Source organism: Mustela nigripes, chromosome 3, assembly GCF_022355385.1.
Source record: "Mustela nigripes isolate SB6536 chromosome 3, MUSNIG.SB6536, whole genome shotgun sequence".
NCBI lineage: Eukaryota > Metazoa > Chordata > Mammalia > Carnivora > Mustelidae > Mustela > Mustela nigripes.
This window is the reverse complement of record NC_081559.1, coordinates 1,853,781-1,868,638: the sequence shown is the minus strand read 5'-3', so window position 1 is coordinate 1,868,638 and position 14,858 is coordinate 1,853,781. Positions and strand designations below refer to the sequence as shown.

The following is a 14,858-nucleotide window of genomic DNA, read 5'->3' as shown; positions in this document are numbered from 1 at the left end:
TTTTTTTTTTTTTTTTTTTTTCTACTTCCATCTCTAGACCAAAGACACACTTCCAAGCAAGTTTTCAAAGGTACTGGAACATCTCACTATGAGCTTCTTAAGACCTTGGTGTTCCATGCTAAGAACATAGTTCGAAGGGAAGTTATGTTTCATGTAGGGTAAGCCATTCCAACATTTCAGTCTTAATTCCTAATTGTAATTCTCCGTCTGGAAGGACCGTTTGTGATGTCTCAAATCATTTTATTCATTTAATTTGTGCTGCCTCTGAGGCATGGTTCGGTCAACCAACCATATAACAATGGGATCTTTCTAGAATTTTCTTTTAACATTCACATATTGGTGAATTTCATCTGCTCTGAATTGCACAATTCTTCCACACATATTGCCCAGATTTTAGAAAATATTATTTAATTAAATTTTTTCCTTTTTTTTATATGTAAGCCTCCTCCTGAGATTGACTTTTTAACTGTTACACAATGTGCATTCTGGGATCTGACACTAATTATAAATCTGGAGGCAATAAGCAGTGGTGGGAGTGAAGTATGAGGAGAATTAGTCTTTTCTTGCAGGCATCTTGCATTTCAAGAAAGGCAGACATTTTATCAGGCAGGAAATAAGGGGTCTTATTTTAAATGACTAGAGTAATTTAATGTGAAAGAGGAATATTTGAAGAGAATTCTTTCAAACCCCCCATACAATCTTCTGGGTCGTATTATTTTCTAGTTTTGTACCAATCAAAAAAAGAATTTGAAAACCCATTTAGATTTATGTTGAAGTTTGCTGATCTGCAAAATTAAGAATTATATTTTCCCCTTGGTTATCCCAAAAGTGTGCAAAAAGATGAGTTCTAAAATATGTTTTTTCATGTTAATATATTTATTTTAACATAGTCAGGGAAAGGCCACAGCTTTCCTTTTGCATCTCGAGCCAAGAAGGTATGGATATGAACTTGGCATTCTCTTCCCGTGCATCAGCAGTAAAGCAGACACACCCACATGCTGTCTTGCAATCTCTCGTGAGATTTAAATATCCTGTTGTGTCGCAGCGGCCACTCGTCCTCCTCAGCCCTAGCTTCCCAGTGCAGGTCATTCCAGGTGGTCACAGAGGTGAGCCCGACCTGCACAGACTGATGAATTCGCATCTCTGCATGCAGATTGGATTTTCCTGTATTTACCCCTGACCAGTATAAATATTTGATCCCAGAGTTTTCCCATTTTCCTGAATTTCTGCTCATTGCCATCACTGCTCTTATCAGGTGCTGGCCTAGTCAGGGTTCACTGTTACAGACAACCGAAATCAACATGGGCTATTTTAAGTAGAAATGTAATTTATATATTTTGTCTAAAGTTCAGGGAAATTCGGAGAAAGCTATAGAACCCAGATGTGAAAATAAAATAAAATAAATAAACAGATATGAAGAGGGCGCTTACACTCGGAGCCATGTTCAAAATCACACCCCAAGAGCAGCCAGTGAGACATCACCATGCTGGACAAGGATGCTGTTTCAGGCATAGGTTGCTGGCAGAATTAAGGTTGCTCATCAACTGACCTCGAGAAGGTGAGGTCATCCTAAATTGTCCAGGTGCACCCAAGTAATTATAAGGGTCCTTATACATGAGAAAGAGAGAGGCAGGAGAGCCAATGTCAGAGTGAGCTGCTGTGAGGAGACTTGGCCAAATATTTCTGGCTTTGAAGATGCCTAAATTTAAAACTCCAAGTAATTTAATTTTAATGCATAATGAAAATTGGCTTTCTTACTGCCTCTCTCTCTCTGTCTCTCTCCTTCCATATCTGTGTGTGTGTGTGTGTGTGTGTGTGTGTGTGTGTGTGTATCTGTGTGTGTGTGTGTTTCTAGAAAGCTGCACAAGAAGCTGTTGAATTGGTTTCCTCCAGCATGGAGGGTAAGTGGGTTCCTGATGTGACCTGTGACTGGTGGAGTTTTTATTTCTGAAAGGAGCATTATTGTTATAAACCATAGAAAGGAAGCAGACTTCCAATATGAAGTCAAATGTGCAAGACCATACTTATAGCAAGTAAAAGAATAAGAATTTGAAGGTGGAAGAGGGCCGAGAGGGCAAGGAGAAGTGTGTCGCGGGGGTAGACGAGCCCCAGCTGGCGGCCGTTCTCGTTTCGCCGGTAAATCACCCGCATCCTCCTCCTGAGTCCTCCCTGTTCCGCGGCAACTGAATGGACTATGCTCCTGTTTCTGGCGATGGACTCAAAGGGCATGCCCCAAGTTTTCAATATACCCCGGTAGTTTCACCGGATATGACCTAAAAATCCTCCAGATTCCCCACTGAGCACCATCTCTCCTCTGAACACAACTTACAACCCCATATTCTTGAGGTCATGGCATTCCTAACTACAGAGTTGGAATTCATTGTTTTTTCCAAGATCACCAGAGTTCTTGAGTGTACACATGCATTTCTTATATCCATGAACAGTGACAAAAACCAGAAAGTTTTTATTATGATATTTTATTATGGGTGTCTGTAGGAAAAAAAAGATCAACAACCACATACAAGCTTACAAAGTTAAATTTCAACACATTCTCTGTGTTACTGTGACAAAAGCGCCCCACTATTTGTCTTTTGTTGTTGTTGACTTTTACAGGATCAAGGGAGACAGTCCCCTGAAGTGACATGCCAATAAATGTTTTTGACAGGAGACACATACAGATGGTGTGCATTTATGTTTTGAATGCAAGGCAACAATTCTGACCTAGAGTTTTTAAAGTGAAAGTACATTAGCACCATAACATGTGTCTTTAAAGCCTTCCCAAATATCGGTAATCTTGATCATTTCAGCAATGACAAGAAAAGAGAAAAGCACCTTTAAGAGCAGTTAATTTCCAAGATTAAAATAACTGTAGATTTAAAAAATGTCTCTTTAAATCCTTGTACTATACTTTTACCAATATTTTAGGAAATTATTGTTAATTTATATAATTTTTTTTTATCTTCCAGGTCTTCTAGAATTCATCTGTATTTCTGACCAGGTTGAGGTAGTTGAAACAGGGAGGGCTTTTCTAATTTCATATTGACTATTTCAGAAGGAATGGTTATCTTTTGATGGCAAGCCTAGTCATTGCTCTGCACATGGGCTAGGATTCAAAGAATATAACACAGTGTTATTGTAAGAGTGTTGAAGTTTATTTATTATAGCACCATTGAGACATTTTGAAATTGGAATTGGTAAAAAAATAGAACAAAAGGCATTTGGACTGTATTTGGTGTAACAGCAAAAAAACCCAGAACAAAACAAAACAAAACAAAAGTATCCTTTTTGCCAAATTATACTTTTTCCAAAACCTTTGGAAATAAATAACTGGAATTGAGTTGGTCACTTGTACTGGTTGACAAGGTTAGGACGAGAGGAACACATACGGAGTGTGAAATTTTTTGCTTGGGTTTCAGAGAGAGTTTGGTTTATAAAAAGCAAACAGGGCCAATGTCCACACCAAATTCTTGATCGGGACCACCAATGTCATAGGGAGCGATATCGACAATAGGTAGCCTCACAGCCTTGCGTGTTCGGTATTCGAAGACCGTTTTGCCCCATTCCCCAGTGTGTTTCTGTGAAAAAGAGGGAAAAAAAATGTGAGCTATCATGATGTTACAATTACTTAGACACTTCCTCTGACTGACCAAGTTTAAGAAAATAGTGTGCCCTAAGGGCATTTCCAACTTGTCATGTTACCTTCCATGAATGTGAGACGTTTTCCATTTTAAAAATATAATCATCCCAGATAATAAACTATACTGGGCATTTTTAGAGATTGAGAGAGAAAGTGTGTGCATGTGAGGAGGTAGGGGCAGTGGGAGAGGGAGAGAGAGCATCTCATGCAGACTCTACCCCCCGTTCGGATCCCCACCTGGGGCTTGATCTCACAACCCTGAGATCATGTCCTGAGCAGAAATCGAGAGATGGATGCTTAACTGACTGAGCCCCCCAGGCAGTCTAATAAACCATATCATTAACCAAAAGCCTTACAGAGCTTTAAGGTACGACCAGTAGAGACTGCCAACGGCCCCCCAATTTTAGGAGGCCTGGTTCTGTCTGGTTTCTGCTACTAGATACAGTTGGTTTACTAAAAAGTGAGTAAGTCTCTCATCATGGAATTTGTTACTGTTAGAAGGGAATTCTCCCTTTGCTTATAAATGATAGTAACAAAGAATAGATTCAAAGCTAACCTATAAAATTAAAAAGAAAGCAGAGATTTTAGATTGAGTCCATATAATAGCTAGCATGCTGAATGTATAGGAACCACCCAGATTATCTGATAAAGTTTATATTATGAATTTAAATTTCTACTGATTTCCTTTCAACTTGTTTTACCCGGAGGTTGAGATGAAAAGTGTGTGTGTGTGTGTGTGTGTGTGTGTGTGTGTGTGTGTGTGGTGTTTAATACCCCGCCCTGAACCAGCAGATCCCATGTCACTCACACCACATGTAATCATGTGTGTGGTGTTTAATACCCCGCCCTGAACCAGCAGACCCCATGTCGCTCACACCACATGTAATCATTTGTTCTCCGCCATTATTCTTTTTCTTCTTTTCAAAATAGCATGATTAAACTAGAAATGCTGAGATCGCTGGGATCCACGCCTTTAAAAATGTCACTACTTACAGTGCAACCATCCTCCAGAACTGTGTATGTGAATTTGCTGTTTCCTTCGGCCTTGAATTCACCTTCATTTGACCCCATCAGCCTCAAGGCTTTCTTTACATTGCCGCTGGCCTGATCCATGTACGCAATGCTGTTCCTGCAGTGATAGGTAATGTTCTGGGAGGCCCGGCTGGAGAGAAGCCGGAGGAACGCCAGCTGGACATCAAGGACGTCTTCCGGAAGGTCAGGATTGCCATAGCTGAACTGTGATGGGGAAAAACACAATCGATCAAACACGTTAGTTGTACCCATATGTCCTAAGGGATTCACGCAGTACAGTATGGTCATTATAACACAGGTTAGTCATATATTTTGTGTATGAGTATTTCATATATGAATATGTTCTTATTGCATGTGTAACATGCACTAGAGTAAAACAGGTGTTAAGAATTCTAAGAAAGGTGGTTGCATGCAGTGGATCATTCCACCTCACTTAGCTTTGGGAGAGAAGTTATGAAAGTTATAGAGATAGTCACCTGGATATACAAAGCCATTGTGTTCTCCTATTTATTTGCTAATTTAGCTTTGTGATGAAAAGTTGGGAAAAACTAAAAAAGTTAGGTGAGTAGGAATGACTTAATGAAAAAAAGGTGTCTCCTTTATTACCTGAAAACCACCTTCCATGGATTCTCCAAACCAAACATGTTTCTTCTCAGCACCAGAATCTGTCCACCAGTTCTTCCGTGGAACATTCCGAGGACTGGCATTTATGCATGTTTCCCCAGTTTCCATATTGCAGAATACTTTAATGGCATCCAGCTTGCAACCTTGGTTTGGATCAACCCAATATTCTCCTGAATATTCAGTCACAAAAAAGAAAGATGGGAATTGGTTACAAAATCCGGTAGTGATGTTTGGACCAGAATGATTTTGTTTGTTTATCTGGTACAGCACTCGTGATGTTGCTTGCTAATCTATTTGTATTTTATAGTATAGTATAATACAGAAACTTTTGTTGAAGTTGTGGAGATTAAAAAGAGGTACAATAATTTAAAAGCATTGAAGTAAAATATAGCTTCTTGTATGGAACAATAATGATCTACTAAGCCAAGACATTTTGACTGTTGTATTGTGTTTATTGAAATCTCTCCCTCTTTTTAAGATGATTATCTATTTAACATGGCTTTTCTAAATAATGTAAGCTTTTTGCCTAATCTAGGTTTATGCCAGTGGGTTTAACCCCAAGTCCCTGTCAATGATGCTGTTCTCTATCTTAAGTAATTTTCAGAAATGACTTCTAACAAAGGCAATGTTCCATGTCAAGGTATTTGAAAACCTGAAATAGTTTTTGTTTTTCAGAAAGAATTAACCCAATATATGCAAAATCTTACAGTATTATAATGTTTGACATAATGTTATGTAAGTCTTGGATTTTTCTTTTAACTGTTTCCTAATATGAAAAAGCTAATTATATTTATCACAAAAATTAATCTCATTAAATAAAGATTGCAAAAGTTAAATTGCAAATTACGTCTGTACCAAGTTGTATAAATTCTATCCTGAAAACGTGGTGATCTAAGTTGCTTTATCACTCAGACAACTTTGGAATGATATGCAGAAACCTCCCAAACCGTGACTTATATTACAGTTTCTTCAAGACTGTCTTGAAATGTTCCCACATTTAGAATATTTGGGTTATTTATGTTCCATCTTAAGGATGGAACTGTGTATACTTCCCGAAAATATCAACTGGTATCAACTCAACCAACATTCTTTAAGTACTATTTCTGCTATCAAAGATCTGTTTACAGTGAAGCTTTCTCTTCCCCAAGTTCTCATCTAAGCAGCTTTCTCCGAGCTCTTGTTGCCATGAGCATGGAGGACTCCCGCACGTACCACTCTGGAGCTCGGGGTGGCAGAACTTCAGGTCTCGGCAGTTCCGAGCAGGGTGTTTACGAGATCCGTCAGGACTAATGAGGCTTTCTAGTTGTCCATTGACTGATTTGAGTGACGTCATGATCTCCTCAGTGTTGATTTTGAAGTCCATTGGTTCATCTCCGTAATACGGGGCAAAACCACCAGCTTTTTCACCTCCTCCAGCAACACCCAGGGCAGCAGCCCCACCACCGCAGCATGGGCCAGGGGCACCAGGAGGTCCAGGTGGGCCCGGTTGTCCAGGGTGGCCTGGGGAGCCCTAGGATGGGTAAGAACAGGCATCATGGAGGTGTGCTTGCTCTTTGCCGAAGGCATATGTTGCTGGGCCAAGACGATGCATCAGAAACAACTAATACATTCTCATAATCATTTTAAGAAAGGTTTACTCGAGTTGTTTTGTGATCATATGATAACCAACGGTAATAAAGGTGCTACCATGAAAGTTACTGTTCTCCCCCGGGTGTGCAGCAGTGGAGTTAGAGCACAAACTTCACTCTTATCATGTTTCCTTCAGAATGAATGATGTAAGTATGGCTAACTCTGACACACCAGAGGGAATATGATCAGGAACCTGGATTCGGCTCCCAGATTCGCCATTAACTCTGTGTCTTTGGGCCGATGACTTATCTGTGTTTCAGTTACCAAATGTGTGTCTTGTGGGGTTAACGGTTTTTATTCTGTTTATGCCAAAGATATGGGATGGGCGGTATTGGGAATGATGGTATAAGGAGCAAAACAGAAATCACGAAAGCCATTTGAGAAGATGTACTACAGGTCACCAGTCACTACGGTGAGCATAACTGGGTGATCTCCAGCAGAGTTCATTTGGTTAATTGGGCTTTTGTCTTCATTCTGACAGTGACTACTCTCTGATCAAACTGTAAAAAAGGTGCCCTTTTTTTCTCTTGTTGTTATAGTGTGATGGAGAATGGGTAGACAGTGTCTAAAAGTCATTGTTCATTCTGTAAGTTAGGTCAGGTGCTTGTATTGCGTCTGACTCACTATCCAGTTTCCAAATCTTACAAAGTGTCTCTGGCGCATAAAGGCGCAGTCTGAGCGCGGTCTCACCTCGGATCCCCGTTCTCCTCTGTTACCTCGCGGCCCTGGTGGTCCGATGGGGCCCGGATGCCCACTCGTGCCATCTTTGCCAGGGGGGCCACTGGGTCCAACGGGTCCCTAAAAAGTCATCGTGATGTCACAACGCTAGAATATCTTCCAGCTAGAATATTTGAAAAACATGGATCTTCCAAAATCTTTCTATGCCACTTACTCTGGGGCCTGCGGGTCCTGGGCTACCGATAGCACCTTGGTGCCCGGCGGGACCCTGAAAGGGAAAGAGGGTAAACACGAATGAAGACTTCTGAAAGAGCGAGGGACCGCACACTCACGGCCCGGTCAGGAGCACGGGGACCGCCACGGACGGTGACTGTGCTCTTCCTTCGTCCCCCGACCGCTCAGGCCAACTGCTGTTCCGACCAAGCCCTCACAGCCATTTCTCAACTCTTCCAGCACAAACTTTCAAAGGTGAGCATTTTTCTCCTTTGGGTCTCTCAGATTTCCCTCGCTCACCACGCACTGAAGGGGCTTATCTAACAAGGCGGGTGCACTTACTGGGGAACCCGGGGCGCCCGGACTACCGGGAAATCCTCGGTGTCCCTTGATGCCGGTCGAGCCACGTTCACCGGTTTCACCTTTGTCGCCACGTGGACCTTGGGGACCCTTTACAGACACAGTTCAAATTAAGTTCACAAACACACGTACATATTGGTGAAACAAAACAGAACTTATAGCCATTAAACCTAGTTGATGACGTTCCATTAGCTAGAAATCCCACGTCCGTGGGAACACTAAAGAGCCTTCTTGTAATTTTGACTTTTGACTGATCATTGATGAAACCCCAGTAATTGCTACGTAGGTCCTTCGCCCCCAGGACCTTCTAGATCCTAAACTGCTTTCTGTGTCATCAATGCAAAGTTGAAATTCTGTTCCATGGTGGGGTGTGCTGCCATCCCCTTTCCTGAACGTGCCAGGAGGTAGAGCGCTTCTTAGACTGTAGATAAAAAATAACTCACTGGAGGACCTCGGGAACCAGCAGGGCCTGGAGCACCAGAAGGACCAGCAGGGCCCTGAAACAGAAACAGACAGGCAGGGGATTATTTATGTATTGATAAAGCTTTGTTTTATTTAAAGGTTAATCTCACTGTGATAGAATAATAGCATGCACACTATTTTTGAAAGTTAGTGCCACTTTCTCCTTCCAAGTGCTTTCTCTGCTTGTCTTTCCGAGGGGCCTGACAGGAAAGCTGGGAAAGTCTTGCTAATTCAGCCTGCGTCCGCCACTGAATGTGCACTTGGGCTGATTAATGCTGCCTCAGATTTAGTAATGATTCTCCATTAACTCCTGCCAGAAGCTTCGCAGACACCTTTCTTACCACAGTCGCCTAAGGAATGAGTAGCATAAAAACTAAAAGAAATGATAGTAGGTCATAGGTTGGCAGATGGCACATCTTCTCTTCCGCCAACTAATCCCTTGATTGAGGAAAATCAGTAAGCAATGAAAAACTCACCGTTTCTCCTCTGTCCCCACTCTTTCCAGCTGGACCGACGGGACCAGGGGGGCCTGGATGGCCAGGAGCACCAGGGGCACCGGGAGAGCCATTTTCTCCACGATCACCCTGAGGACAAATTCACAGAGGCTACATAGGATCAGCAGCTACTGTTCCGCACCCAAACCCACTGTATGGTGTTCGTTATACCTTGCCGCCGGGAGCCCCGTCTCGGCCTGGAAGACCATCTGATCCTGGGTTTCCCTGATTTAAAAAAAAAACAGGAAGGAGAAAAGAAATCAAACTCTTGCGAACCATTCAAATCTGATCTAAGCCATGTATTCTCAGTGGTAGCAAGAATCCTAAAGAGGATAAAAATTGGTTCTTGGGACGAAACAATCTTAGCTATTACAGTGGCTGTGGCCCTTCCAAGGGTCATACTTCAGTAGGTAAGCAGTACACCTGCGGCACTAAAATTTCACAGGTGAGAGAGAGGGAGAAGTGGTTAGGAAAAAAAAGTGTAAAAAAATCCTTAGGAAAGAGATAACAAGTAAGAGTGTAAGAAATAGTAATTTAAGCTGATAATGGAAATCTACGGTTTAAGAAAAGACTTAATCACTGATAACATGTAGCACATTTTCATGCCGAGGAATGCTATAAACTGGGGCCTTCCGCATCCCCAACTTGTGTCTTTATTTAGCTTTTACAGTCTTTTCCATTAATGACCATTCGTTGGGCAAATATTAATGAACATGAACATTGATGATTATTCTAAATTGTAATAGAAGAGATATCTTATTAAAGATAGGAGGAGAACTTCGGCGTGTGGCAATATTTACACTCTTAGACATTAAGACACAATGCGACCCTTGCTTAAATAAATTACCAGACACTGTAAGGATAGTTGGGTATTTCCCGAGAACGAGCGCTTACATCTCTTCCAGGTTCACCAGCTGTGCCGGCCAGACCAGGAAGGCCCTGGGGGCCAGGAGGACCACGCTCTCCATTGTGGCCAGCAGGTCCTGGTTTCCCACTTTCACCCTGTGCACAAAGAAATAAAAGACATTTTTTTTTTTTTTTAAAGATTTTATTTATTTATTTGTCAGAGAGAGAGTGAGTGAGAGCGAGCACAGGTAGACAGAGTGGAAGGAAGAGTCAGAGGGAGAAGCAGGCTCCCTGCGGAGCAAGGAGCCTGATGTGGGACTCGATCCCAGGACGCTGGGATCATGACCTGAGCCGAAGGCAGCTGCTTAACCAACTGAGCCACCCAGGCGTCCCAATAAAAGACATTTTATTTCAACTTATTTTACCCTTTGTTAACTTCAAATTATTTTTTAAACTTATTATATCTTAGCAATCAATATGTTATGAGATTTCCTTATTTTTTTTAAGAAAAGCTTTGTTTTATTAAAGACTCTATTGCATTTGTTCCTAAAGCTATCCCTGTCATTGAAGAGGAGTAAGTTCCTTGTATTTTCCTACTTTCCAGGTGACTCTGGCCAGAGAGCTGAATAATGACAATGATTATATTATTTAGAATACATTCTAATATAAGATATATAAATGAGACATGGCCGTTTTGAGGAAAAAAAATCATGATTAGCCATCAGGAAATTATAGGTTTTACAGTGACCATCAGAAGGTTATATTCAACATCTGACTCCGTTTAAACATATATATATTTATTAGATATGTTCATATAAATTGAATATACTTTAGTGTTATATCTTCATTTCATTACAATATAATACAGAATTTAATTACCTCATTTGCTAAGTGAATATTTAAGACACTGACTATAACATGCTAGTATGTTACAGTAATATTAGGGAAAGAAAATTAGAAACAACTCAACAAATTGAGTTGATGCAAAATTGGTATTAATGAAAGGCTTCCATGCGTCTATAAACTGACTAGTTCCCTCTGTAAAACTGAAAGTCAACCAAGTAAAGGGTGTTCACACATCTCGTAGTAGAGGTATTTAGGGTGGCAAGTCATTTTCTGTGACATCAGTTTCTTAGGGTTAATGTTCAAGGCTGCCCTATGATGGGCATTGCTTCTGTGTTCTGCAGCCTTAAATAAAATGCATGCTTCCTGAAAATCTGAACATATCAAGAATTTGCATCTTTTACAGGAAAATTTGTTGGTGACGTGCTTGCTACAGTTAAGTGATCTGCAAAGGCTACCAGAGGAAGCAGTCCAGGAAAAGACGGCCGCACTCACCTTGATGCCCTGTGGGCCTGGGCTTCCCCTAGGGCCCGGCATGCCCGGGGGTCCTGCGAGACCCCTCGCTCCGGTAATCCCGGCAAGTCCCAGAGGGCCTGGAGCTCCCTGTTGAACAAAAAAGACAGCCTTAGTTCTTCTCTCTGTGACTCTGTTTTCCTATGTTGAATTCATAATTCAAAATAAAATGGTCTTGTCAACCCACAGAGCAGCGCAGCCACTCACCGGAGGGCCCTGGGGGCCAGGTGATCCCTTCTCTCCGGGCTGGCCAGCGTCACCTTTAGGTCCAGACACCCCAGGGCTACCGGGAGCACCATTGCTGCCAGGGGGGCCGGGGGGGCCATCCTTGCCTGGAGCACCACTGGAGCCAGGGGGCCCTGGGTTACCCTGCAAAGAGATTTTTTGAAATTGGTGTGTTTTATAATGAAAAGGTGAATATTTCTTCCCGCTTTTACCTGCAGTTAAGATGGAATTCACGACGAAGTAAAGTGGCAATGGGTAGGTTTCTCCTCTCATGCATATATGAATATTCTTTATGAAATAAATAAAAATTATTTTTAAAAAATACTTACATTATTACCAGGAGGACCAGGAGGACCACGACCGCCAGGGAAGCCAGCAGCGCCCTGTGAAGGGGTGATATGGTTTTGAATTTCAAATCTGAGGCAGAATGAATAATTAACTACTACAAACAAGAATAGAGGGTAAGGAATGGGATCTGCCCTCCACCCTGGGAGCACTTATGGTCCGCTGGTTTTCCTTTCAGAATCACACAGGACATATGATTAAGGGATTATAGTTTTTATACTCTTCCAGGATCTAGTGCATTCAAAGTCGTTTTTGTACAGATTGGCATGAACTAATGCTTTCGAATCACAGTTTAGAGACCCAGTAAGGAGAATCGATACTTACAGGACCCCCAGGACTCCCACGTTCACCCTTGACGCCGGGGGGACCAGGGGGACCCTATATGGAGTGGAGACAGAAATGGTTCATCAGAATTTCACCAAAATCTAAATCTGAAAGCAGCCTTCAGCCTTCGCAAACCACGTAGCTCTACTTCTTGTGAGTCCTTTCGTAGCGCAGCCGTACACCCCGTCATTCTGCGGCGCGCTTGAAGCCTGTGCACTGCTACATGTCAGTTAGAGCTCATAAAACTGGGGGGGGGGGGTGCTACAACGGACCTACCCATGAACAGACAAAAGTCCGCAGAGCGGTGACTCTGGGAAGTGGTCAGAGCACCTGGACTGGGGTCCTATCCAGACTGCGGGGGCATCAAAGCCAGACGTGTACCCCTGGGAGGACGATACTCATCGCCTTGACAAGCTCTCCCAGGACGGAGTCTTGGACGTGGATACACTGACGCTTTCCCCTTGGAAACCGAGCGAGAGAGGACACTCACCGCAGGCCCGGCACCGCCCGGAGGCCCCGCGAGGCCAGGGGGCCCGCCTTCCCCCTTCTCGCCAGGAGCACCTCTTTCTCCCTTGGCACCGGGCTCGCCGTTCTGTCCCTGCATTCAGAAAGGACAGCCACCGTGAGCGGACGGCCTTCCCGGTCCCCCCGGCCTATCCTGCTCTTCCTTCAGAAACACAATTCTCCAGGTGCCAAGTGGTTGAAACAAACTTGTAAAGGAACGTTCTCTGAACACGGGCCAAACCAAAACCAACAGAGATGCTTCCAGGATAGAAGAAAACTATCCAGGAAACGTTCAAATGGATGTTATTCGTCCTAGGGGAGAAAAGCTCTCTGAGGACTGTGCTTTGGAAAGGAACGCCAGCAAATTCGCCGGAGAAAGGTAAGGCCCAGAGCAAATTTTAGTGAGTATCATCTTCCAGTGGAATAGCTTTCAACACTGTCAGTGTCTTAAAACCTCGGGTATCATGTGAGCATCATTAATGGGGGGGGGGGGTGTAAAATCTCCTACGGGGAAGGAGAAGCTGAGGCCTGACTAGAAGCCAGACTCAAACATGAGTTTCTCAGCCAGAGAGGGTTCTGGGCTGCGTGTTCATACTCACAGGAGCACCGGGGAAGCCGGCGGGTCCTGGAGGTCCATGCTCGCCTCTCTCACCCTGGAGGGAAAACATTGTCATTGGTCACCACGAAGACGCCTTCACACAGGACAACAACATCGCCCCCTGGACATCTCGTCTCCTTCCTTTAAGCACGAAGTACGCAAAGCTGACCAAGATGGCGCGACTGGGGAACTTTTCCACTTCTCAACGAAACCAGGAGTGGACACTCCAGAACCTTCCATTCCTCCTGCCTCTGATTGTGATATTATTTACAACAACAATAACCTGAGAATTTTGAAGGGTTTAACACACGCAATCATATGACTTCTAAAAAATGTGAGTATTTAAAAATATACTTAGGGTTACTTGAGAAATCAACCAATTAATTAATTAGGACCATTTACTATGTATCTGTCCTGAGTTGCAAATCCTGAAGGGAGAGCATTCTATTTAGATCTAGAAGGTGCCTCAGGCGAGATCCTGCAGTTTAAGAAATATTATTTACAAATGTATATTATTTGTGCATTTTAAAAATTTTTTCCAGAATTATTTAGGATAGATGGCTTGATTTAAAACTGTCTGCTGTGAATTTTGAATTTCAGAACTTGAACCTTCCTTTGCTTGTCACACAATTCCTGAAACTGTCATCCTGCCCTTGAGACACGGGGCAGAATCGCTAAGGAAGGAAGCAGGGGTCCCTGCTGCCTGGGTGGGGCTATAAAGTACATGGAGAGTTGTCAACACTCACAGGGCCACCACGGGGACCGGCTATACCCGGAAGTCCAGGGGCACCACCTTCACCCTGAAAAAAGAGGAAAAAACTTTGCCCTGTATCCCAAAAGCCGGGGACATTTTCTTTGGGTTTCTAAGTAGTATGAAGTGTTACCTTATCTCCAGGCTGACCGGCTGGGCCAGGGGGACCAATGGGACCTGTAGGACCCTAAAGAAAATAGAAATACATGTTTGATTTTAAAGATAAAATTATTAACTTTATTAATGAGAATATATTGACATAGCAGTCACCTAATAAACTAGATACTATGACTTCTATGGTGGTTCAAATGGTGCTTCCTTTGGTGTGTAAATGTCGCCAGGCCTACGGCTTTGGGGAGTCTATGGAGACGCCTCTAAAGGATGGTAAGACTCAGTGGAACTTGACTGATTCCTTTTTCTTTCCATTGCAGAAGGTAAGTGATGTGGTGTGAGATCTTACAGGAATAGCTTTTTAAGAACCGAAATGTATTGCCTTATTCAATTGTTTGATAATCCAAAATGTTTAACTACTCAGAATATAAATGCACATATTAAAATTTCCAAATTGACATTTTCAAATATGAGTTTTACCAATGTATGTGAGGCATTAGGTGGATTTTTTAAATTGGCTGATGGCCTACCCATCTGATCTGTCAAAAGTGAAATTCCTATGAGTTTCTTGAAGGTGACAATGGTAAGTGTGACACGTGTGTAATGACTTAACTGTCTTGCTTCTTGGCTGTGGTCATATCTGGAAGATGTTTGTTTTTAATGGTTAAC

The 14,858-nt window shown here is 42.7% G+C and overlaps 1 protein-coding gene across 1 annotated transcript in view; it reads right to left on the bottom strand.

Moving 5' to 3' along the window:
- Positions 1–3,130: 3,130 nt before the first annotated feature.
- COL3A1 (collagen type III alpha 1 chain) overlaps positions 3,131–14,858 on the bottom strand; it is a 38,716-nt gene continuing 26,988 nt past the window's right edge. Inside the window, exons 33-51 of the mRNA XM_059393024.1 lie at positions 14,212–14,265; positions 14,074–14,127; positions 13,329–13,382; positions 12,716–12,823; positions 12,226–12,279; positions 11,886–11,939; positions 11,539–11,700; positions 11,314–11,421; positions 10,024–10,131; positions 9,301–9,354; positions 9,112–9,219; positions 8,617–8,670; positions 8,156–8,263; positions 7,815–7,868; positions 7,613–7,720; positions 6,506–6,803; positions 5,276–5,463; positions 4,631–4,873; positions 3,131–3,575 (exon numbers count right to left, since the gene is read on the bottom strand). Coding sequence (XP_059249007.1) covers positions 3,429–3,575; positions 4,631–4,873; positions 5,276–5,463; positions 6,506–6,803; positions 7,613–7,720; positions 7,815–7,868; positions 8,156–8,263; positions 8,617–8,670; positions 9,112–9,219; positions 9,301–9,354; positions 10,024–10,131; positions 11,314–11,421; positions 11,539–11,700; positions 11,886–11,939; positions 12,226–12,279; positions 12,716–12,823; positions 13,329–13,382; positions 14,074–14,127; positions 14,212–14,265 — 2,118 coding nt within the window. The 3' untranslated portion in view covers positions 3,131–3,428. The remainder of the gene's footprint in view (positions 3,576–4,630; positions 4,874–5,275; positions 5,464–6,505; positions 6,804–7,612; positions 7,721–7,814; positions 7,869–8,155; positions 8,264–8,616; positions 8,671–9,111; positions 9,220–9,300; positions 9,355–10,023; positions 10,132–11,313; positions 11,422–11,538; positions 11,701–11,885; positions 11,940–12,225; positions 12,280–12,715; positions 12,824–13,328; positions 13,383–14,073; positions 14,128–14,211; positions 14,266–14,858) is intronic.